This window comes from Rhinolophus sinicus, chromosome 2, assembly GCF_057876585.1.
Source record: "Rhinolophus sinicus isolate RSI-liver-muscle chromosome 2, RSI-T2T, whole genome shotgun sequence".
Taxonomy (NCBI): Eukaryota; Metazoa; Chordata; class Mammalia; order Chiroptera; family Rhinolophidae; genus Rhinolophus; species Rhinolophus sinicus.
In genome coordinates, this window is record NC_142502.1 from 104,035,304 (window position 1) to 104,058,605 (window position 23,302).

The 23,302-nt window shown below is 49.7% G+C and overlaps 1 protein-coding gene and 1 long non-coding RNA gene across 5 annotated transcripts in view; one reads left to right on the forward strand and one right to left on the reverse strand.

Annotated features, from left to right (window-relative positions):
* Positions 1–1,194: 1,194 nt before the first annotated feature.
* ZNF76 (zinc finger protein 76) overlaps positions 1,195–23,302 on the reverse strand; it is a 32,655-nt gene continuing 10,547 nt past the window's right edge. For 3 of the 4 annotated variants that reach the window (XM_019738760.3, XM_019738758.3, XM_019738759.3), the window contains 13 exons: positions 15,380–15,541; positions 10,519–10,599; positions 10,329–10,406; positions 8,942–9,141; positions 6,835–6,951; positions 6,422–6,497; positions 5,719–5,844; positions 5,407–5,586; positions 4,371–4,604; positions 4,117–4,280; positions 3,249–3,413; positions 2,607–2,720; positions 1,195–2,056 (listed from right to left, as the gene is read on the reverse strand). In XM_019738760.3, the coding sequence (XP_019594319.1) occupies positions 1,997–2,056; positions 2,607–2,720; positions 3,249–3,413; positions 4,117–4,280; positions 4,371–4,604; positions 5,407–5,586; positions 5,719–5,844; positions 6,422–6,497; positions 6,835–6,951; positions 8,942–9,141; positions 10,329–10,406; positions 10,519–10,599; positions 15,380–15,452 (1,668 nt within the window). In that variant the 5' untranslated portion in view covers positions 15,453–15,541 and the 3' untranslated portion in view covers positions 1,195–1,996. The remainder of the gene's footprint in view (positions 2,057–2,606; positions 2,721–3,248; positions 3,414–4,116; positions 4,281–4,370; positions 4,605–5,406; positions 5,587–5,718; positions 5,845–6,421; positions 6,498–6,834; positions 6,952–8,941; positions 9,142–10,328; positions 10,407–10,518; positions 10,600–15,379; positions 15,542–23,302) is intronic. The other variant, XR_016020348.1, reaches the window with a different exon arrangement.
* Positions 8,263–9,994, forward strand: LOC141571632 (uncharacterized). The gene is made up of 2 exons (XR_012496551.2): positions 8,263–8,730; positions 9,733–9,994. It is a non-coding gene; the product is annotated as an uncharacterized LOC141571632 (long non-coding RNA).

Sequence of the window (23,302 nt, forward strand, 5' to 3'; positions counted from 1 at the left end):
TGGGGGGGCTCCTCCCAAGCAGCAGGAAACAAAGGCAACACCAGAGCTGCAGGAGGAACTGGGCCAGGGCACCTCTCCAGGTCAGTCGGACTTGGCATGTGATCTGCCGCCTCCCATCCTCTGGGCTTTGGTTCTACAATGCTCATCCCAAGCATTGTTCACTCTGGGTCCCAATGGCCCTGAAGACTGTTTCCGAAGCACGCAGGGGTGAGCCTCATGGTGCGGCAGCAGGAGGGTTGGGATTCAGGGCCCCCTACATCAGTGCTTCCATTTTTTTTTTAGATCCAATCCCCTTCAGGGCTAGGATACACCCCTGCCAGGAACAGGAGTCATGGATGTTTACGGTAGGCAACTGAGACACCCCCTCCCCAGGGCATGCCCCAGGCCCCTCTGCTGCCAAGGACCTGGTGGCAAGAAGAAGCAGGAGCTCGCTAGGAATCCCCGGAGGCTGCGTGGGCTGGCAGAGGGGTCCATTCACGGGTGGCAAGAAGGGGATTAGGGCACACCCTCCACTGGGTAGAGAGGAAGAGGCAGCTCCAGTCCCTGCACTGTTGCCAGGCAGGAGGGGTCAAACCCAAAGATTCTTTCCATCAAGTCCCTCCCCCTGCATCCTTTCCTGTCCTCTGGGGCTGGGCTGGTCCTACCATGCACTTTTCAGTGGTGTCCTACTGTGGCGTTGGAATCCCATAGCATGGGCCCAGACTCACAGGTGGGCCCCCCCAGAGCTGGGTACCACAGACCGGAGCAAGGGAGGCATCAGAGACCCTCAGTAGGGGCACTCTCAGCCCCACTCCAACGTGGGGCTTTGCCCACTTGGAGTAGCTGTCTGGAGTGTGTACTTGTATGTATGTATGTCTGGGGTCTCGAAAGGCTCTGTGTAACACAAGGTAAGGTAGTAAGAACCAGAGTTCCTCCAGCCTCACCATCCTAAGGCCTGAGATGCAAGCAGAGCCTGGAAGCAGTGGCCACAGCGGTCCTGTCTGGCCACCCTGTATAGCCGTGGGTGGGAAGCCACTAGCAGCTCCTCAGGGCTTATCTTATACCTGGGCTTCCTCCCACCTGTCCCCCTGGGAGGGCAGTCACCAGTTCAGCACTGAGGCTAGTGGAGTATGTTCCAGGGATACAGAGCTAAGAGCTTCATTTGACCAGTCCTGCACCAGGGCCCAAGAAGGGAGAGAGGGAGGAACCCAGATGGAAACTTGGAACTTTTATTAAATACTCATTCACCCGTTTGTCATCACTGCCCAGAGCAGGAAAAAAATTATCAAAATGCAATTAAAAAAAATTAAACTCAATCCCCAGTATGTACAAACAAGGTTGCTCCCTGCCTCTCTGCCACAGAGAGGCTGGGGGGCAGCTCGGGGTGGGGGGTGAGGCGGGGCACCTTTCCTCCAGCCACTGGCCCCTGAGCACTTCTGGCTGCGGTGGCAGGAAGTCCCTGCTGCCAAGTGGACAGGCATCTCGGCTGGCCTTCGGGGAGGTGGTTATTGCTGGGAGGGGCACAACCGGGCCTGCTCTGCCCCTACTGGGCTGAAGACCTGTGTGCCCTCTCCCCTGGCGGGCAGTGACCAGTCAGAGTGACGCCCAGTCCCCACAGCAGCCCCAATTGCCCCCTGAGAAGGGGAGTGGACTGAGGGCAGGAAGGTCTTCCCTGGAGGGAAGGGCGTGGGTGCCCTGCTGATTCTGAGGGGAGACACCTCAGTGCAGCCTGGAGATCAAGCTCGTCCTCCTCAGCTCCTGAGGACCACACGCTCCCGACTCCAGCTATCCAGCCCTCCTCTTGGGCTGGGCCATGATATCCTTCCGTTAGGCCGTCTTCCTGCAACCTTATCGCCCTGGAGACCTATGTGGCCACCTTCCCATGTCAGCCACAGCCCGGGCCCTTGGGGATGAGGATGGCTATGTGGCTCGGCACCTCCTCCAACACGAATGGGACCCGGCCCTCGTGGGCTCAGCAGCGGCTCTCGGACTCTGTGGTCTCCAAGGTCACGGCTCCTTAGTGCATCGCAGCGGTGGCCACATTGATGGCCTCCTCTAAAGTCTGCTGCTCCTCCAGCTGTGGAGAAGCGGGTGGAGAAAGGAGAGAATGAGACACCGCCCCTAGATTCTAGGGGAAGTAGTATGTGGCCTGCTTTTCTGAAGCCCCTCCATCCACCCAGTGCCACACACTGAGTAGTTAGTAGGGCGCCAATCAACAGGAAGGTCCCTGAGTCCAATCAGGCCAAGTATGGCCAGGGAGCCACAGAATGGTCCAGGGTCCGAGAGTCGGGCTTGCTCACAGAAGGGAATGCCTGTTGGAGAGGAGCTTAGTAGTTATCTACTTCAGCCTCCTTATTTTCCGAGGAAGAAACGGAGGTGTGAAGACATGAAGGGCTCGGCCAGTCGGGTAGACTGCCATCGAAGTCATTGTGAAGGCTGGAAGGGGCTTTACCACTCTGTCTCAGTCAAGAAAGAGCCTGAGACGGGTATGTGCATTTAGGGAGAAAGGGATTTGTCCTCCTAAATGAGCTCTTTTTGAGCCAAGTGCCCTTCTCTTCCGTCTAATTTCCCTGCCTTGCTGGTTCCTTTCCCGCCCCCGGCCCTGGCTCGGTGCAGTCCCTACTCACCTGCACAGCGATGTGTGTTCCGTTGGCCGTGGCCAACAGCGCCACCTGCTGATGGTGAACAGATGCTACACTCGCGTTGTCGGCCACCACAGCCCCAGAGGTAATGATTGTGACCTGAAATGTACACGAATGAGGTTTTCCTGCTCACGTACATTATTCTCCCTCCCCCAATCCAAATAAAAATCTCTCCAAGCAAGGTGGCTGGAAACAACCCAGAAAGGAATGGATAAAACCGTTATGGGTCAGATTAAGTAGCTTGGGGCTCTGAGGTTAGTGAGGTTGTGTCTTTCTCTAACTTACAGCCAACTTAATTTAGGGATTTTTCACTCAGGACAGAGCTGTAAAAGGCCCCAGAGATAATTTAATCTCCTCACTTGAAAATGGACTGAAGTCCATGAAAAGTGACTTGCCTGTGCAGCAACACAAATATGGGTAGACTGAGATTTAGAAACTGTCTCTTGACCCCCAGTGCAATGCCTTTCAACAGAGGGGCCTAGAGGGGCTGGGGGACGACCCTTTTTTATAGGACAATCTTGGTCCTTTTAAGAAAGCCTGACTATTTCAGCCTGCACTTTAATGTCCACCCCCACGGAAAGGAAGGACAAGAGAACAAGAAACCCCAAGCAAACGGCCTGGTCATACTGGCTGCGTCTGGGTGCCATCGGCGCTGACCATGGTGACCGTATGGGTGCCAGATGTGGCAAGGTCATCGTCATGACTGGGGATGGTGAGGGTGGTGCTGCCGTGCTGAGTCACCATACTAATGGCACTGCCCAGGGCTTGCAGGTCTTCCGGGGACAGGCTGACCTGCCGACAGGAAGGAAGAGGATGAGCTGGGAGTGCAGTGGAAGGTTGTCTGAAAGCCCTGAGGTGGGTGTATCTGCTTTCAGACTAGGTTAGCTTATTGCTAAGCTAGAAGATTAGCTTCATGTCACACAGGTGGAGGGGGCCAGGGACAAGCAAGTAAAATAGGTCTTAGGTTGCAGAGGCTACGCTAGAATTCTCCTGACCACTCCTATTTACCACCGCTTTGCCTCAGGGCTGCTCCATGCAATTCAGGATCTCCACCTGATTTCATCCTCATGTCAACTCCAAACGGCATAGATGCCTCTGGCAGTGAGGGTGCTAACAAGTGAGCAGTGAGGTTATACTGCTGGCTGGAAAGCCCAGGCCTCCAGACCTCACACCATGCTCTGGCCCCTATACCAGCACGTCTCTCTTGAGGACATCCAAGGGAGTCATTCCAATGATCAGAAAATTGTCACCCTCCAGTAAATAGGGAAACTACTAACTGCTCCAGAAGCCCCCAAGACTGAGCTGGAAGCAAGAGGAGGAGGAAGGGCTGTGTCACAAGATTTGGTACCCTCAGCCTTAGCTCTCTGAGATCCGTAAGGCTAAAAAGAGAACCTGGGCGGAGGTGGGGCTGTCAGAACTTTTGGGTCCCCCAGAGAGGGTGGGAGACAGTACCAGCTGGAGTGGCCCACCCCAGCCCTACCGCCAGAACCCGTACCTGCTGGGCACCATCCTGAGTGATCAGAGCCACCTGGGGCGCCCCGTCCTCCTCAGTCACCATGGCCACTTGGGCTGGGATGTCATCACCCTCTTCTTTCACCTCCGAAAGGTATGCAATGTGGGGCTGTTTGGGTGGCGGGCTGTCCTTGGCTGCAGAGGCGGCTGGAGAGGAGAGCCCAGCTGACACCCGCCACCGGCTGGCCACGGGGAGGCTGGCTGGCCCCCACTCTCACCTCCTGCCCAAGCCCTCACCCTCGAGCTGCTGTTGCTCGTAAAGGGCCTGCTCGCTCTCCTCGGTGGCCTCCAGCTCGCCGTGGGCGCTGCGCTTGTGCATAGCCAGGGTGGACGTCTGCCGGTAGGTCTTGCCGCAGGAGCTGCAGGTGTAGGGCTTGCAGTGCGTGTGCACCACGTGGTGCTTGTACAGGCTCGAGTACTCGGTGAAGCGCTTCCCACAGCCTGGCACCGTGCAAACGTATGGCTTCTCCCCTGGGGACACTGGGCTGTGAGGGGGGGACTGGGGCTGGCAAGGGGGAAACTAAAGGGACAGGAGGAGGGAGATGGACTGAGACCTGGAACTCTGAATGGACAGAGTTGGGAAAGACGGCCAGTGGAACACAGAGGGGATGTGAGTGTGGGGACACTGAGCCCAGAAACAGGTGGAGAACAAACGGGGGGATGGGGCAAAGCTGGGCTAGTGAAGGGACCGGTGGGGAGCACTGGGGCTTGTAAGGTTGAGGGTCTTGAACAAAAGAGGCAGGAGACAGAGAAGGATGACGACGTGTCAGGTGCGATGGGAGAGTGAGAGGTCACATATAGCTGAGAGGACACAGAAGGCTGGACTGGGAACGTAACACTAGGAAGCAGGGCGGGGGGCGGTGGGGTGCTACACAGGGGTCATATGGACAGTGGATGAGGTGAGCAGCTGCAGCTGACATTTCACTCAGCTTTTTCCCTCGTCATGCCTGACCCTGGCCTTTCACTGGGAGCTCAGCTGAAGAGGGAGAATTCAGAGTAAGTGTAGAGAGGTGGCAAGGAGCCGAGAAGGCTGGCAATATCTGTCAGACTGAACCTAACTGGAAACGGAGGAACTGTGCATTGGAGTGAAACAGTGGTTCTGAGGCTACACGGCTGGAGCCACAGGACCCCTGGCCCCGCCCCTGGCCCAGCCTGGAATGACCAGCAGAGAATGGCTCTGGGCTGGGAGTCGAGGACGTGTCTCAGGTCGGAAGCCTATGGTAGAGGGGGCTGGGGCCTCAGGGGGGTGGTCCTCGCATGCCAGCTGGCCCACCTGTGTGGATGCGCACGTGATTCTTGTAGTTGGTGGCGCTGGTGAAGCCGCGGCCACAGTGGGGCTCGGGGCAGGTGTAGGGCCGCTCGCCCGTGTGGGTGCGCACATGTACCTTGCGGATATTAGACGTGGTGAAGGAGCGGCCACAGCCCTCAAAGGGGCACCGGAACGGGCGTTCACCTGTGGAGACGGGCGTGTGAGGACGGGCGGGGTGTGGCTAAGCAGGGGAGGCATGCCGGAGCAAGAAGCAGGGATAGCACCAGGCCCCAGATCCAAGTCTGAACGCGGCAAGGAAGGCAGGGCCCAGCCTACCGGTGTGGGTCCGGACGTGCTTCTGCAGGTCTCCCGAGGTCTTGAAGGCCTTGCTGCACAGCTCCTCTGGGCACTTGTACGGCTTCTCTCCAGTGTGGGTGCGCACATGACTCTTTAGCCCATATCCTGTCCGCATGTGGGAGGGTGGGTGAGAAGAGCACTCAGTGGGGCCGCATCTTCTACCATTTCCCCTTCCTACTGCAGAGGCTCTCCACCTCACGGTGTGCTCTGTGCAGCTCCAGGAGCCTGTGTGCTGCCACCCCATCCCTGCCCGGGCAGGTGAGGGGGGCTGGAAAAGCCCCCTCTGCCCTCCTTCCCCCACTAGGGTCAGCTGCTGCCCATCCAGAATGTGAGTGTGAGATGGAACCTAGAGAACCATGGCTGAAGGGCCTCAATTCAGAGGGAGAGTGAGGCCCAGAGGTGCACTGGCCACACAGCACCCACAGCCGTCTGGTGTCAGAGCTGACACAAAAGGCAGGGTCTCTCTGCCGGCCCCCCAGGCTCCTCCTGCCAGCCTGGACCACGCTCCACTCGCTGCTGTCACAGGGCTTCCTCCGGAGACGAGTCAGAGCACTCTGACAGTAGTTTCTCCAGGAAGGCAGCCTGGTGTTAGAGTCCCTAGCGGGAGCTGCTGAAGCTAATCTAGAATGCTTTGCCCTCAACGGGAAGCGTTCCGCCCTCAATCTCCATGCAGGCAGATTACCTGTGGCAAACGCCTTTCCACAGCTGGGGAAGTCACACCGGTATGGACGGTCACCTGTATGAGCTCTTTCGTGCACCTGTGAAGACAAGCAACCGCCTAATTCAGAGGGACAAGGATACAAATTGGCTCTTCAATTCTCTTTAGGGCTCGGAGTATCAGTATTGGCCACCTCCTTTATTTTGCCTCCTTTTCAGCTGAGAGGCCACCTCCTCCAGGGAGCCTTCCCTGGTCTCTTCCTTCCTGCCCTCTTCATGAGTGTCACAGCGCCCTGTGCTGACATTCCTGCACATTCATCTCTTCCTCCAGTAGGCAATGAGCAACGTGAGGGCAGGGACCCCCAGTCAAAGCAGATGGGTGGAATTATAGGCTGGTGGGGAAGATGGAAAGGCTGAAAGCTATCTGTGACAAATTACCTTTAAGTGATGAGCAGTGGTGTAGAGACGTCCGCAGCCCTTGTACCCACAGCGGAATGCTCTGTCCCCAACCTGCTGCCCTTTGCCATTTTGAGATGCCTGGCTGTCGTGCAGAACCTGAAGAAAAAATCTTGGGGTCCCTACCTGTATTCTCCTCAATGAAGAGAGGAAAGAGGTGGGACATAGGGTCCACCTTTGGCAGCTCCAGACCCAATAAGCAGGGTTAAACTGCCAGGGGGAGAAGGGCAACCTGGAGTGACAGATCCAGACAGACAGGGAACAGACACTGGGGCACACTGCAGAAGCAACAGGGCTGGCATGTGGACTTATTACCCATCGCTGATGGGTACAGGAAGGACTAAATGTCATGGGGCTGTCACAGCTATGGAAGAAAGGGCATCTCCTAGACAGCGGGTAAGGTGGGGAGGGGGTGGTCTGCATGGCCACACTGGCGCCAGCAACCGCACTCGTGACCGCACACCTAGGGCTGCAGCTCTGGGCAGCTGTCTCCTCTGATGGGAAAGCTGTGCCCTGAGGGGCATTAATAAGCGGGCTTGCTGTGGGGATGGGCTCACGCAGGCTCACCCGCGGGAGGTGAGCACAGCAAACTGCAGAAGGGCCGAAGGGAGGGCCTGTGGGTCCCTGCCAGTCTCAGCTCTAACCACAGCGCCCAGCAAACGGGCGAGCCCTGCCCTCTCATCTCTCCTGGGACACACACCAGCCTCTGGCTTCAGGGAGCTCTTACTGCTTTGCTGCTTTCCTGGGGAGGATCCTGCTCAGACTGTCCCTTCTCTGTTTCTGGGACACTCTGGCCTTCCAGGGGGCTCCTGCAACAGAACTCTGGAAGTCATGGTGGGACCAAGGCGTGAGGCCAAATTCATGGCAAGGTCTGTCTAGTCAGTTCCAGGTCAAGGGTCAAGCAGCTGACAAAGTTTCATGGATGTTTAAATAGCTGGTGGTTGGTGGGGGAGGGTCACGCTGGCCAGGCCTGGTCAACGAACTAACCCACTGAGGAGTTCGGCTTCCATTCGCATGTCTCACTAGCTCTTGACGGTAATCGAGGGAATCAAGGAACTTCCAGGCTGGAAGTAACCTGTGAGACCGTCTAGTCCCATGTCACTGTGTTAGAGGGACGTGCTGAGTCCTGGGAGGGGAGAGACTACCCAAGGGCAGACCGGGAAGAGGCAGAGCCAGCACAGACCTCAGGGCTCATGATGTAAAGCCCAGTTGTCTTTCTAAGTGTATCAAGTCTCAAACTTGGCTAGAAGCCCCAGGGGTGGGAGGGGGCACTGCCCAAAGCAGCCTGCTGTAAAGTTCTGTTTTATTTTGAAAAGACATAATGATTTCCTCTTTTCCTCTCTGATGCAGCCACACTCATTTTGTTATAAAAACAACTCCCCCCAACCTTTGGGTAAAACTAGTGCTCCAGGAACACCCTCCCTGAGGCTCTGCAGTTCATCCCGGCAGGAGCACACCGGTTTGGAAAGCTCACAGGTCTCTGGACCTGTCTCCCCTATGGGCAGGGCCATGGCTCTGGCAGAGAGAACTTGGACTGACCGACGTTTCAAGAGCTGGGATCCTTTTCCCTTGCGGCTGAGCTACTGTGCGGCCGTGTTCCATGGATCCCAGCTGCTCTGCTGCATACGCCCTCGTCACTGCCTACTGAGGTCATTTCCCCAAATGACTACATGAGTCGCAGAGAAGAAATAAATACAAGAGCACCTGACCTCAGTGGACTGGAAAACTAATAAAAGTCACTGGCAAGGACTTTCTCAGACAGAACACAGGATAATTACAACAGCCAAAGTGAAGCCAGGCCTAAATCCCCAAATTCCCACCTCACGGACGTCACTGTTTCTTACAGCCGCCTTCCCTCTGCAGGCAGCATAAACAAGGGTGAGTGTAAGCAGCTGTCGGGGGCCCCGGCTAGGCTGCGATGCATGCCTGGGACGATGACATGTGAAAGATGAGCTGGGGAGCCCGGTACAGGGGCAGAGGGAGCAGCCCGGGCCATGCCTGAGTGCGGGGCAGTCTTGTCCTTTAAAGAAACGGCGGTTTTGGCAGGGCCCAGAGAGCTGGCGGGCAGTGCCAGGCTCTGCGAGCTCACCTTGCTGGCATACTGCTCCAGGGCCACCACGGTGTCTGCGCTGAAGCCCTCATCGTCCTCTGCGGCCAGGTCCTCCAAGCCCACCTCTGTGTGCACGGCCAGAATGGTGCTGTCCGACGGCACGGACACGGGGTGCTGAATGTAGGCAGTGGAACCGTCTTCCAGCTGGACGGCCTCCAGGGCGCTGGGGTTATAGCCCTCTGCGGGGAACACATGGGGAGCCCAAAGTTGCACGAGGGCAAGACGCAGGGTGGGCGCCCTGGCGGGGTGGTAACCAGAGGTTCATATGCCAAGGAGGGTTTCAGGGTCAGGTTTCTCCTGGCCCCTCACCTTGGTCATCACCCTGGCTGGCCCCCCTGGGGCTGCCTCTCCTAAGGAGGTGGCCTTCTTTGAGGCACTGATTAGGAACTCACAAGCCCCCTGAGGACCTAAGGGGCCCCGCATTATTTTGGCCTAGATGGCCTCCTAAATGGTGGAGCCTTATCCCCTCTAGTGCCCTCCAGGCAGCACAGCATCTGGAGGGATCTTTGAGGACACAAATGTGATCATGTTGCCGGGTCTCAGGATAAAGACCAAAAAAACCCCTTCTCCTGACACTCATGCCCCAAATGCTCTGGCCCCCCCCCGCTTCTATCAGGCTTCATCTTACCCCGTTCTGCCCTCGCCCCCAGCAACCTAGCTCCTAGCAGTTTCTGGGACGTGCCATTCTTTCTTCCCCCGTCTCTGGGCCCACACATGCCGTTCCTTCTGTCTGGAGTGCTGACATTTTTCTGCCCTCCCTGTTCCCCTAGCTGAGTCCACAGCATTCTTTAGCTCTCAGTTCAGTCGCTCCCTGAGACGCCCTCCCTGAGCCTGGAGCCTGACCCGTTTGCGACGATCAACTCATCAGTGACGATCTGCTTCACTTCTGTTTCCTTCACTAGACTCTGGGAGAGCAGGGGCTGTCTGACTGTGTTCTCTCTTGTGTACTCAACGCCTAGCACAATGCCTGGCACACACATGTAGTTGCTTAAGAAACTGCTTGTAGAAGGAATAAACTGTTATTCTTCAGTACCTTGGGAGCTTTATTCTTAAATGCTAGTAAGCTTCTACTCCTGGTCTTGGATGATATCCTCAGGGCCTATTTCAAGCCCTAAGACTTTCTGGTTGTGCTGAAGCCAACCCGCCATCAAGCCCCGTGGTACTGACCCCGAAGGCCCAGCCTCCTGGGGTAGAAATAGCTGCTCCGGTGGTACGTACCAGGGATGGCACATACTGCTAACGCAGGAGAGCTTGGGGACCACAGCTCCTGTGCCGATGCCCCAACTCCCAGGGTAGGCCACACCATGCCCCAACCTCTGCCCGCCTGTCCCCCTTCCTTCCCGCCAGTCACGATGACTGACCCCACCTTTGGGTGCGTGGTGTATGTAGGCCATGCTGCCGTCCTCCAGCTGCACAGGCTGTCCATCCTCAAAGGAAAGAGGTTCTGTAACGAGAGCAATACCGGCCTTTGTGTGGAGCTTGGTGTCAGGGAGGGGTCCCTCACTGGGGATGGCCTGGCCTCTCCCCATGAAGCAGAGGTGTCCCGGTGTCCTCACCTTTCTGCACCGTCACTTGGTGAATGTATGCGGTGGTTCCGTCCTCAAGCTGGATCACTTGCCCTTCAAGCAGCTTCTCTCCTGTGGAGGTGGAAATGGGGAAAAGTGGGCCAGGCCCAGAAAAGTGGAGGCCTGCTGAGGCACAGGGCTCATGTCTGCGTGCCTAAGCACAGGCAAGATTCTCCATCTTCCCTCGCTCCCTGCCCCCGCTAGGCCTGGGCCTCAGAGATACAGGGGGTGAAGGCCTCCTGCCATGAGGAACCCTACAGCTCCCAGGAGGAGAAATTCATTTATTATTCTACCCATGTCCAGCAAAGCAGGGACCTTCAGCCTAACAGTAAGTTGCTGAGACTGAACTAAAGGGAGAACAAAGGACGCCTTGAAACCAGGGAAGGCCTCAATGGGTCAAAATTCAGATATGGCTGAAACGAAATCAAATACATTCCCTTGTCTTCCACTGTGACAGAAACCAAGACCTAGACCCTCTGATAAGGCAGTATAGCTTAGTGGTTAGAAACAATGGACTCTGGAACCAGTCCAGGCAACCTGGCTTTGTATTTCAGCTCTGCCTCTTATTAGCTGTGCCTCAGTTTCCTTTTCTTAAAATGAGGATTAAAAATCGCATCTTCTTTTTTAAATAAATTTTATTGGGGAATATTGGAGGACAGTGTGTCTCTCCAGGGCCCATCAGCTCCAAGTCGTCCTTCAATCTAGTTGTGGAGGGCGCAGCTCAGCTCCAAGTCCAGTCACTGTTTTCAATCTTTAGTTGCAGGGGGCGCAGCCCACCATCCCATGCAGGAATTGAACCAGCAACCTTGTTGTTGAGAGCTCACACTCTAACCAACTGAGCCATCCGGCTGCCCCCAAATTGTATCTTCTTTATTGGGTTGCTATAAGGGTTAAATGAATTAATGAATATAAAACACTCAGAACAATGCCCAGTATGTGGTCAGCCCTCAGGAAATCAGCGTTTCTCATAATAAGCCCCATCTGCGTATTAGAAGAAACAGAAAGTAAAGCAACAGGGAGCAATGTGCACGTGACTACTATGGTCTTGGTCCACTGTCACTGGTGGGTAATGTTTCCTTCATCGATCACTGACATTTTCATTTCAGTTTTCTAATAAAAAAATTGACTCACCTAAGGCAACAAAATAAGCTCCATAAAAATTAACAAGACTCCAGAGTTCCTAAGAGATTATCCTTCATCTTAGGTCCTTACTAGAAAGCCCTTCTAAGAGCAAAAGGCTCTTAAATTTAGAATTAGAATTAGATAGGCCCCTCCCTGTGTCCACTGAGTTTGAGAGGAGAGAACGGGAAAGGAAGTGAGAAAAGAAGAAAAGTTGACGACAAGCAGTTTATTCATTCTTTCCTTACAACTTTCAGGTTTAGGAACCTGGGCTCTCATTGTGGGGAAAGCACCTGGCAGTTACTTGTGGCCCAGGTCTGCTGACGTCTCTCCCTCAGAGGAATTCCCAAACTTGTCCCCAAGCTGACGGAGTCTTCTTGGGTCAGTAATTAACAGTTCTACAACCCAGCCGAAGGCAGGTAAGGTAGAGACAGAGATAAGAAGTGGGAGAAAACAGCAGTTGAAATGAGGGGAGTGGGACCCGTTCTCTTCCCTCCACCCAGTGAGCTGTAGGCTACTCTGCATGTTCACACTTTATCTGTCCTGGCAGGGGCACCCATACTTGGGGTTTCTGAAAGCATCGGCAGAACTTCTGCTAGCAGAGTGGACACTGATTCAAGGCAGAAAATAAAATGTTGACAGGAAGTATTCGAGAAAAAACAATTTTTTTAAATGTAGAGCCATCATGTACTTTTATTTAAACTTCTGTATTTCCAATACAATCCTTGATTTTGAAGTAAATCTCTATTGAACACACTACATATACAGAGTGCCAAAAAAATGTATACACATTTTAAGGAAGGAAAAAACTATTAAAATTGTAATACTCAATATATTCTGATAACAAGATGAACATAAGTCACAACTGACTTCTGCAATTACAAGAGGTGCTCAAAGTGGTTACCATCAGCGTCCAGACACTTCTGATTATGGTGAATTGCTGCTTGAGCAACGTTGACCAAGGTGTCCACTTGTATACATTTTTTTGGCACCCCGGTATTTCACAAATACACATTTAACCTATGTAATTTACATTTTAATTTAAAATATATTTTGAAATGTGTAATACGGTTAAGAAAAAATTTTAACCTAGAATTTCCTCTAACAACCAGGGACACAATGGTGAGGGGGGAGACCCGCTCACTGACATGGCCCTTATGCCTCATTATAGAGAGGGGACCATACGCTCCTGTTCGTTTGAACAGTCCCAGGGCATTTATTTATAGCACACTCTTCCACTCTCAAAAGTGTCAGGTTTGGGGGCTGGCCGGCCCAGTGGCTCAGGGGGTTAGAGCTACATGCTCCTAACTCCGAAGGCTGCTGGTTCGATTCCCACATGGGCCAGTGGGCTCTCAACCCCTAGGTTGTCAGTTCAATTCCTCGAGTCCCGCAAGGGATGGTGGGCTCCGCCCCCTGCAGCTGGTAACGGCAACTGGACCTGGAGCTGAGCTGTGCCCTCCACAACTAAGACTGAAAGTACAACAACTTGAAGCTGAACGGCACCCTCCACAACTAAGATTGAAAGGACAACAACTTGACTTGGAAAAAAGTCCTGGAAGTACACACTGTTCCCCAATAAAGTCCTGTTCCCCTTCCCCAATAAAAAATCTGTAAAAAAGAAAATTGTCAGGTTTGAATGACATGTTTTATACTTACCTATTATAGATAACTCTCATAAAATTTTAGGGCTTCCTGCTGGCTCAGTGGGGCCCAGACAAAGCTGCCTGCTGACAGATGAAAGCGCCTTGGTGAAGAGCTTCAGAGGAGCGAGAGAGAGAGAGAGAGAGAGAGAGAGAGAGAGAGAGAGAGAGAGAGAGAGAGAGAGAGAGAGATGCCTTTCGGGACAGTGCAGTTCAGCATCGTGAAGGCTGGCTCTACCCTCAGCAGTGTGGTACCTGGTGTGTGTGTGTGTTTGTGTGTCAGTGAACACTGTAGCACTGTAGAAGAGGCAGAGAACAGAGCCAGGAAGAGTGCTGAGAGAAAGATACAAAGGGGGAGGTGAGAGAGGCAGAGACCCAGATAGAAGAAGGAAAGATATAAGAAAAGAGTGTGGGGGCGGCCGGATGGCTCAGGTGGTTAGAGCGCAAACTCTCAACAAGGTTGCCGGTTCAATTCCCTCATGGGATGGTGGATGGCACCCCCGCACCCCCCAACTAGATTGAAAACGGCAACTGGACTTGGAGCTGAGCTGCGCCCTCCACAACTAGATCGAAGGACAACGACTTGACTTGGAGCTGATGGGTCCTGGGAAACACACACTGGCCCCCAATAAAGTCCTAGAAAAACACACTGTTCACCCTTCCCTAATAAAAATCTCAAAAAAAAAAAAAAAAAAAAAAAGTGTGGCTTTCTCAGGCCAGGTGTGGCCACTTGCTTTTTTTTTATTCATTCAACCACTGATTTGTAGCAGAAGACTGCAGCATGGGAAATAACTGGGTCCATGGAGTAACATGGCCCTATCTACATAGTTCCTACGTCCTTCCATCCCACTGAGATTGCAGCAGAGGAGGAAGACATGTGACGGGAAGTTTGCAAACAGAGGGTTTTCGGGCTTCAAAAGTATTCTGTAAGTTTCATTCTCAAGGAAACTAAGTCAGCCAGACGCACACATTTTAGCAAGAAACTTCTGACAAGAAACCTTTTCAGAAGCACCCCCGCCCCCAATGAAAAGAGCTTATTGATGCGATTAAGGGGCCTCTTTGTCACCATCAGGAAGCAGACAATTTAAAATGAAATCAACAAACAAACTATCAGTAAACTTGGGAACTGAAATGTATCTTGACGATGTGTTGAAATGAGAGGGGGCCATGCTGCAATGACAATGCAGTCATGACGATGACAACCCTCACGGAGTCCAGAAACGGCAAAATAAAGAACAGGTACGAGGGCGGGTGTGACCAGTGCTGCCCAGGAAGACACACATGCCATCTGGCAAGCCTGAGAACGCTGCGAGAGGGGAGCAGCCTTGGTAAAGGAAAGTGTCCCTGGACTCCTGGCCCTGCCCTGCAGCCAGCACTCTGTTCTAATGCCACACCCTTGATTTTAAGTTCCTCGAGAATCCAAATTTCAGGTAAATCTGAATTTCAGATGCACAGTGAATTTCTTTTTTAGTACTTGGTGTTATTGCTTTAGTATTTTTAGCATTTCATCCCATGTTTATATATGTCTATCCCACGCAGTATTTGGGACAGTTATACTATAAAACTATTCATTGTTTATTTGCAGTTTCAATTGAATTGTGTGCCATGTGTTTTTATTTCTGGTAACACTAGTGGGACTCAGGGACAATCTTGGGTGATCCTCTCTGAACCAAGCAGAGTATCTTGTACATGGCAGGTGCTCAGTAGGTAGTTTGAGTGCTTAAACTTGCTTGAATGAAGATGAACTGTTCCAGAAAGTACGGAGAAACCGGACAGGGAGTATTTGAAAAGCAGGAAGTCATAACCAGCACTGAGTTCATCTATCCCAGAAATAGTTACAGACCACTCGTTACATTAAGGAATTCTGCCTTTCAGAGGTCTTCACTCCTACAGCAGGGCTAATCTGATTTTCTAGCCTGCCCAGATGTCATTTTATTTTAAAGAGTCCCATTTTCATCAATGAGAGATTCTCTTGCAGAGCAAGTTGTGGCGAGCAGGTGGGAGGGCAGGGTCAGGGTGAGACTCTTGGAAGGGGACTCTCTTCTCCAGAGTCTGGGGACAGGCAGGATTCTGAGGTCCCCGCAAATACTCACCTTTGACAGCTTGCTGGACGTAGGCCGTCGTCCCATCACTGAGGGTCACCGTCTGTAGCCCCAAGCTCTCCATGACAAACTGCTGCTCGTGCTTTCAGACATGAAGTTGGCTTCTGGCCAGCACTGAGAGCCACAGCTGAGATTTCCTTCTGGGTCACAAGTCTGAAAAAATGGAGTCTCACATTATGAGTCACACAGCTTCCTCCTGCTCTAAGGACACACAGGGAAACAGTGAATGAGGGCAGACAAGAAGAAAAATAACAATTCTTCAACGTAGAGAACTATGTTGGTTTTTATGAAGAGGGTTCAAAATATACACATTTAAGAGTTCTAAAATTTGGGTACAAAAGAGAAGCCTGCCAGGCCAAATTGGCTGTAAATTAAGATTTTATTGATCAAAACCCACTGTTAAACTCGCCCCCCCTTAGAAGGGAGCCCCATTGAAGGCAGGCAGCCAATGCTGGTTCTCTGTGCATCCCGACATCTCTCCTGCTTAGATCCATTCATCCACGGCCTTGCTGAGCCTCCTGTGAACACCCCACAGGAATCACACACGGAACGAGTCCCCAACAGAACTGAGAACCCCTGACCCCCACTGTTCCACTTCCACTATCCCCTGTCCCAGGGACGGCATCCCCAGCCACCTAGCATCGGTGGGGTCATCCCTGACTCTTCCTTTTCCCTCACAAGTCTAAGCACACCACCATTTTACACCATACACAGAAATTAACTCAAAATGGATTAAAAACTTGACTGTGAGACCTGAAACCATTAAACTCCTAGAAGAAAACACAGGCAGTAAACTCCTTGACGTGTCTTGGCAATGATTATTTGAATTTGATACAAAAAGCAAAAACCAACAAGTGAGTCTATAGTATACTAAAAAGTTTCTGACAGCAAAGGAATCTATCAATGAAATGAAAAGGCAACCTACCAAATGGGAGAAGAAAACTGCAAATCATATGTCTGATAAAGGGTAATGTCCAAAATATATAAAGAACTCATACAACTCAAGCAAAGAAACAAACAGTATGATTAAAAATGGACAGAGGATCTGAACAGACATTTTTCCAAAGAGGACATACAGATGGCCAACAGGAACATGAAAAGATGCTCAACATCACGAGTCATCAGGGAAATGCAAATCAAAACCACAATGAGATGCCACCTCGTATCTGTTAGATGGCCATCATCAAAAAGACAAGAAATAACAACTGTTAGCAACAACGTGGAGAAAAGGGAACCCTTGTGCACTGTTGGTGGGATTGTAAATCGGTGCAGCCACAATGGAAAACAGTTTGGAGGCTCCACAAAAATTAAAAATAGAATTACCGTATGATCCAGCAATTCCACTTCTGGGTTTTTATCCCCCCAAAAATGAAAACACTAACTTGAAAAGGTATATGCATCCCCACGTTCCTTGCAGCACTATTTACAATAGCCAAGATATGGAAACAACTTAAGTGTCTATCAACAGAAGAATAAAGAAAGTATGTTATATATATTACAATGGAATATTATTCAGCCACAGTAAAGAATGAAATCTTGCCACTTGTGACAACCTGGATGGCCCTGAAGGCATTGTGACAACATAGATGGACCTTGAGGGCATTATTCTAAGTGAATTAAGACAGAGCAAGATAAATATCATATGATCTCATTTATATGTGGAATCTGAAAACAAAACAAAAACAAAACGCCAAGCTCATAGACACAGAGAACAGACTGACGAGTGCTAGAGAATGGGGGCCGGGTGTGGGCAAAATGGGTGAAGGGGGCCACAAGGCACCATCCGTTATAAAATAAGCGCTTTGGGGATGTCGTGTACGGCATGGTGACAAGTTAATAATACTATATTTCATATCTGAAAGTCACTGAGAGTAAATCTTAAAAGTTCCCGTCACCAGAAAAAAGATTCTGTAACTGTGTGGTGACGGATGTTAACTAGACTTATCATGGTGATCATTTTGCAATATATACGAGTATCAAATCATTATTGTACACCTGAAAGTAATGTAACACTGTATGTTAATTATACCTCAATTAAAAAAAAGTCTAGGGCCCGCCGGGTGGCTCAGGAGGTTGGAGCTCTGTGATCCTAATGCTGAAGGCTGCCGGTTCGATTCCCACATGGGCCAGTGGGCTCTCAACCACAAGGCTGCCTGTTCGACTCCTCGAGTCCCGCAAGGGATGGTGGGCAGCGCCCCCTGCAACTAAGATTGAACACGGCACCTTGAGCTGAGCTGCCTCCCGGATGGCTCAGTTGGTTGGAGCGCGTCCTCTCAACCACAAGACTGCCAGTTCAATTCCTCAACTCCTGCAAGGGATGGTGGGCTGTGCCCCCTGCAACTAACAACAGGCAACTGGACCGGAAGCTGAGCTGCGCCCTCCACAACTAAGACTGAAAGGACAACAACTTGACTTGGAAAAAATCCTGGAAGTACACACTGTTCCCTAATAAAGTCCTGTTCCCCTTCCCCAACAAAATCTTAAAAAAAAAAACAAAAAAAGTCTAGGTACCTATTTCAGGTGAGTATCAGCAACCACTCACCTCTTGACTACTGAAGAGTCAGAGTCTCCTAACCTTTTGTCCTCAAATACACTCTCGCCTGTTTCCTATTCACTTTGCAATATTGTGACTTTAAAAAAAAGTATGAACCTGAATCTCCCACTTTCTTGGTTAAAACTCTTCCGTGGCTTCCTATGCCCTTAGAATCCACCTTGCAGGCAAGGCTGGGGCCCCTCGTAAGTCCGTCGCCCCGGCACTCCCTCTTCCTAGCGCTCACACCCCTGGATCACCTACTTCAGAACTTACCACCACCTCTGTACCATCTGTTGCCTACAAGGGCACTGGGCTGCAGTCTGATTTGTTTCACTGGGGGCTCTCCACAAACCCTTGCAGGGTTCCCACGTACATGCAGGGAAACAGTGGAGTGTCCTGCTGGCAGGACTTCCTCTGCGTCTGTCGTGGCTGGCGTGGAGCCTACACTTGTGAAGCCTCTGCTCTAGGCTCAGCAGTTAAGATTCTCTCTGCCACCCACCCAAATAACTCTCCTGGACTTGGACTCTGGACTGGCCACGTGATGCTCACTACCTGCCCGCTGATCTGTTTGATCGGTGCTGCCCAAACTGTTTTCATGTCACGGCACCCAGAGAAAAGGGTATCTGTATGCCACACTGTGGATGTTACCGCTTGATGCCAGAAGCAACACCATCTGGGGCTTTGGCAGCCCCAAGGGCTGAGCGGATCAGTAGCTTATGGTAACTCTAGCCCACGTGTGACACACTGGCTGGGATGCTCTACCCTAGACTTGGCATCTCCACTAGAATCATTCATTCATTCTGTCCGTAAATGTTCACTGAATAGACTAAGCTCTGGGACAGCGATACCACTAACACTAGGAGTAAACTCTGCTACAGAGCTGTGTACTAGGCATTTTACACATAGTGACTCATTTAATCCTCACAACGGTCCTATAATTAAATACTATTATTATCTTAACTTCACAGTTGAGGAAATCGAAGCCCAAGACATTATTAACTTGCTTAGCTGCATATTAAGTGTGTACAGCTAATAAGCGGAAGAGGAGGATTTGAGCCCAGGCCATCTGGCTCCAGAGTATGCTCTACTATGCTGCCTACCCTGTTTCCCCGAAAATAAGACCTACCCAGACCATCAGCTCTAATGCGTCTTTTGGAGCAAAAATTAATATAAGACCTGGTCTTATTTTGATATAAGACTGGGTATAATACTGGGTATAATATAATACAATACTGGGTCTTATATTAATTTTTGCTCCAAAAGACGCATTAGAGCTGATGCTCCGGCTAGGTCTTATTTTCGGGGAAACACAGTAGTACAGAGGTGTTTCGCCGGGGGTTTATGAACCCTGCAGCCACCTGAAAAGAGTGTGAGCTTGAGCATTTTTCTGAAGAGGGGGGAGTCCAAGACAGTCATCAGAGTCTTCCAGGGATTAAAAGCAAGGTCTAGGTAGGAATTCTGACATCTGACCCATCTTCTCTGGTCTACTAGGACCGGGGCAGTGACCCGAACCTGGCCCAGAGCCCTGATAAGGCCCACACGGTCCAATCTCATAATAGCTCTGGTCCCGGCGTCTCTCAGTCTGCTCTGTGACTCTCAACTTTCATCTCTTTTATCACAGAGAGAAATTCTTTTGGTAACCTGTTTTTGTGTAACAGCATTGTGTCAGAAATAAAGAAACACATGAGACCTAGATCTGAAAACAAAGCCAACTGTAGGTTGAAAAGGATTACACAATGGCCTCAAATCTTTATGTCTGAGCCCTATGGCAGCTGCAGCAATGGCTGGTTTAATTTAATTCATCTGTACTCTACTGGGACTTTCTGAGGAAAATCCGTCGTGTAGTTAAGAACATAGGCTCAGGAGTCACAATCCAGGCTCCCAATCCTGGGTTCTAATCCAGCCTCTACCTCTTTGAAGCTGTGTACTCTTGGGCAAGTAACTGAACCTCTCTGGGCCTCAGGTGCCACTTCTAAAAAATGGGGATAACAGTGACACCTTCCTCAGGTTGCTGTAAAGATTAAGTGAAGTCATGTATGTCAGTATTTAGCACAGTGCTGTTGGCATATATATGGGAAGTACTCTAGAAACACTGGCTCTGAGGAGGAGTGATGGAAGGGAAATGCCTTTGAAGCAATGGATGTTTCTAAAACATAGCCACGAGTAGTGGCAACAGTCCTGGACTAGACGTCTGCAGAAGTGGCTTCTAATCTTGATTCTACATCCTGTGACAGCCACCTAACCTATAATTGACACACTGGCTCAGAGGACCCTAAAATCCTTTCCATTGCTCATGCTAATTATGTTTATCACATTTATAGCCCTTAATATGTGCCAGCCACTGTTAAAAGCACTTTACCTACCTTAACTCTTTTAATCTTAAAAATAATCCTATGAGGACGTAGGTACATTATCCCCATTTTACAGATGAGGTGACTGAGGTTTAGAGGTGGAGTAGTTTGTCCAAGTTCCCATAGCTAGTAAGCATTGAAGCCAGGATTCAAAGCCAGGCGGGCTGGCCCTGTACCTCTCAATATCTAGTGTATTTCCTCCTTCTGCTAATCCACTGTGACACAATGTCAGCACTCAAACCACTCAAATATTGGTTGTTTAACATTCATCTCAACCACTGCAACTTAAACCCAGTCCTTTCTGAGCTGACCACAATGGAAAGAGGGAATAGCTGGTAGCCACATTTCCTAAAATAAAATGCTTCTTAGACTCAAAGAAAACAAATCTCTACTCCTTTACACGGTCTCATGTCCAGGCCAAATATTCAATTTCCCTCCTTAAGTCTCATAGTATAAGCCTTTAAAACAGTCCACTGTCGCTCTCTAACCTCTCCTGATCTCTTCAGCTGCCTTCCAACAGAGCCTGACTGTGGGTGGTGCTTCGTGGCTGCCAGGCCTGAACAAGTGTCCGATTGCCACTTTTCTCCCTTTCTTTCATCAAACGATGGTTTTCTCTGAATCTTCCTGAGCCAGTACTAAACTAACAACAGTGAAACTGGCAGAGGCAGGGAGAGGCTTGTCCCTGCCTCAGGATGGCTGTGTTTGAGCAGTTCCTGCCTGCACTTGACATTTTAGATTCCTAACTCCAGGGGCCCTCTGAGAAAGGCAGAGGGGGAGCAGGGGCAGCTGCTCTGTTTTCTCCATGGAGGGTATAAGGTTTAGCAGCTCCCCAATGACCTGAGCTGCGTATAGGGGAGAGACAGACTGGGGGTGGGTGGATAAGAGTCATGACAAAAGGGGGGGGATGAAAAGGGAGCGCTCCTGACTCTCCCAGAACTAGCAACTAGTCCACTTTCCGTTTGTTGCACGTTTAAATGAACTTAACCTATTGTTAGCTCTGATGCTGGAAATAGCTCTAAGGCTTCATAATACACAACTGTGTTTCCTAATGTAAAAACATAACTTATAATTATTGGGGAGAGGTAACATTTAGAAAAACTTTTTAGATGCTTTGGATATTTAGGTCTCTCTGTGACACAAAATGTGCTTAAACTGCCTCCTCAAAGCAGAAAAATCAGGGAAACATGAAAGACGGGAAACGAAAGAGTAGCCATGTAGTTGTGTTTCTCCACTTTGTCACGGTCCAGATCTAATCTGATCCACACCCAAGCTGGGGTTCTCCTTGACTACAGGCACCTGTTCACTATTCCATCATTTTCTGCCAACCAAACTCCCTGGACATTTGGAAGAAGGCTTTCTGTTCTCTGTCTCAGCCAGCCTGGAAGGCTGTATTTGGAAGTCGGGGGGAAAAAAAAAGAAAAAGAAAGAAAGAAAAAAAAAAGGAAGGAAGGAAGGAAGGAAGGAAGGAAGGAAGGAAGGAAGGAAGGAAGGAAGAAAGAAAATAAAACATTTGCTTGGAAAGAGAAGAATGTTCAACTTTGGAAGAAAATATGACTTAATTTTCACTCATTGGGAAATACAGAAAACTACTCAGAGGACAAAGTGGCATCAGGATGGGAGGGATGAAAGCTAAGAGCGTCAAGTGGCAAATCAGAACCAGATTTGGCAGAGCTGTAGTAAAAATGATTCAGTATTTGTTATTACAGAAAAATACTTCAATGTACACACAAAAACAGTGAAACAGGCTTGATTCTGTGGGTTTCCAAACACTAAAGAGAAAACAGGAAATTAATAGCAGAAACTTGCACTAACATACTCGCATTTAAAACATCAGCTAAACATCTCTTTCCAAAAGGCACACTGATGTTAAAAGCAAATTACTTTTTGTACGGTTCTGATTTTGCTACTACAATTTTTTAGATTTAAATTAGTCACAGAAAAAGGAGCAATTAAGCAACGTGAATTATTTTCAATTTCAAAAGGGCAGTGAAAATACAGACCCCTTTACTGCAGAAGAATTCATTTAAACTGAAACAATAACTTAAAAATCTAATTTTTAGCCATATGTTTAAGTGAATTTTAACACCTTAGTTTGTAAACACCCAATCATGGCTGAATTTCAAACCCACCTTTTGTCCATGAAAAAAAAGTCCAGAATAAACACATTTTGGGAGGGTTATCCTAAGGATTTGCTTCACACCAACAAGCAAATTAGTACTGATATGATGAAGTTACAGCTGAACTGTTTCTGGATTTCAGCTTGGGTCCCACTGGCTTACGAAGGGCTATTAGAAAATGAACAGTTCCATCAGCACCAGGAGGGACTGGACATCACATTTAGAAACATCACCCTGGGACAAAAGGGCTAATTTAACGTCATCAAAGTGAATCAACATCCAGATCTCAACCAGGAAGAGGAGGCTTTTGAAGCAAAAAATAAATAAATAAATAAATAAATAAATAAATAAATAAAGTCAAAAGAAGAGTTGGTTTTAGAAAAAAACATTAGGGAAAAATATTAAAGAAAATAAGCTATATTAAAAACACATGTAACTGAACTGTACACTTAGAAATGGTTAAGATGGTAAATTTTATATTATGTGTATTTTGCCACAATTTAAAAAAATTGGGTGAAAAAATACATGCAGAAACATACAAACCTCTAAGAATAGCAAATTTCCACTGGACAAATAAGGCTACAATATGAATTCAAAAGCAAAAAAAACACTAACAGTAAATAAACAATATAAGAAAAGGTTCATTATCATTAGTAATTAAAGAACAAGAAAGAATAATCATAATATTATACTTATCAAATCACCAAAAATCAAAGTAAAAATATTAACATCCAATAGACAATGAGATACAACTAAACACCTATCAGAATAACCAAACTCAAAAACACTGACACCACCAAATGCCGGCAAGTATGTGGAGGAACAGGAACTTTCATTCATTGCTGCTGGGAATGCAAAACGATACAGCAAAATGGTACTTTGGAAGACAGTTTGGCAGTTTCTTACAAAGTTA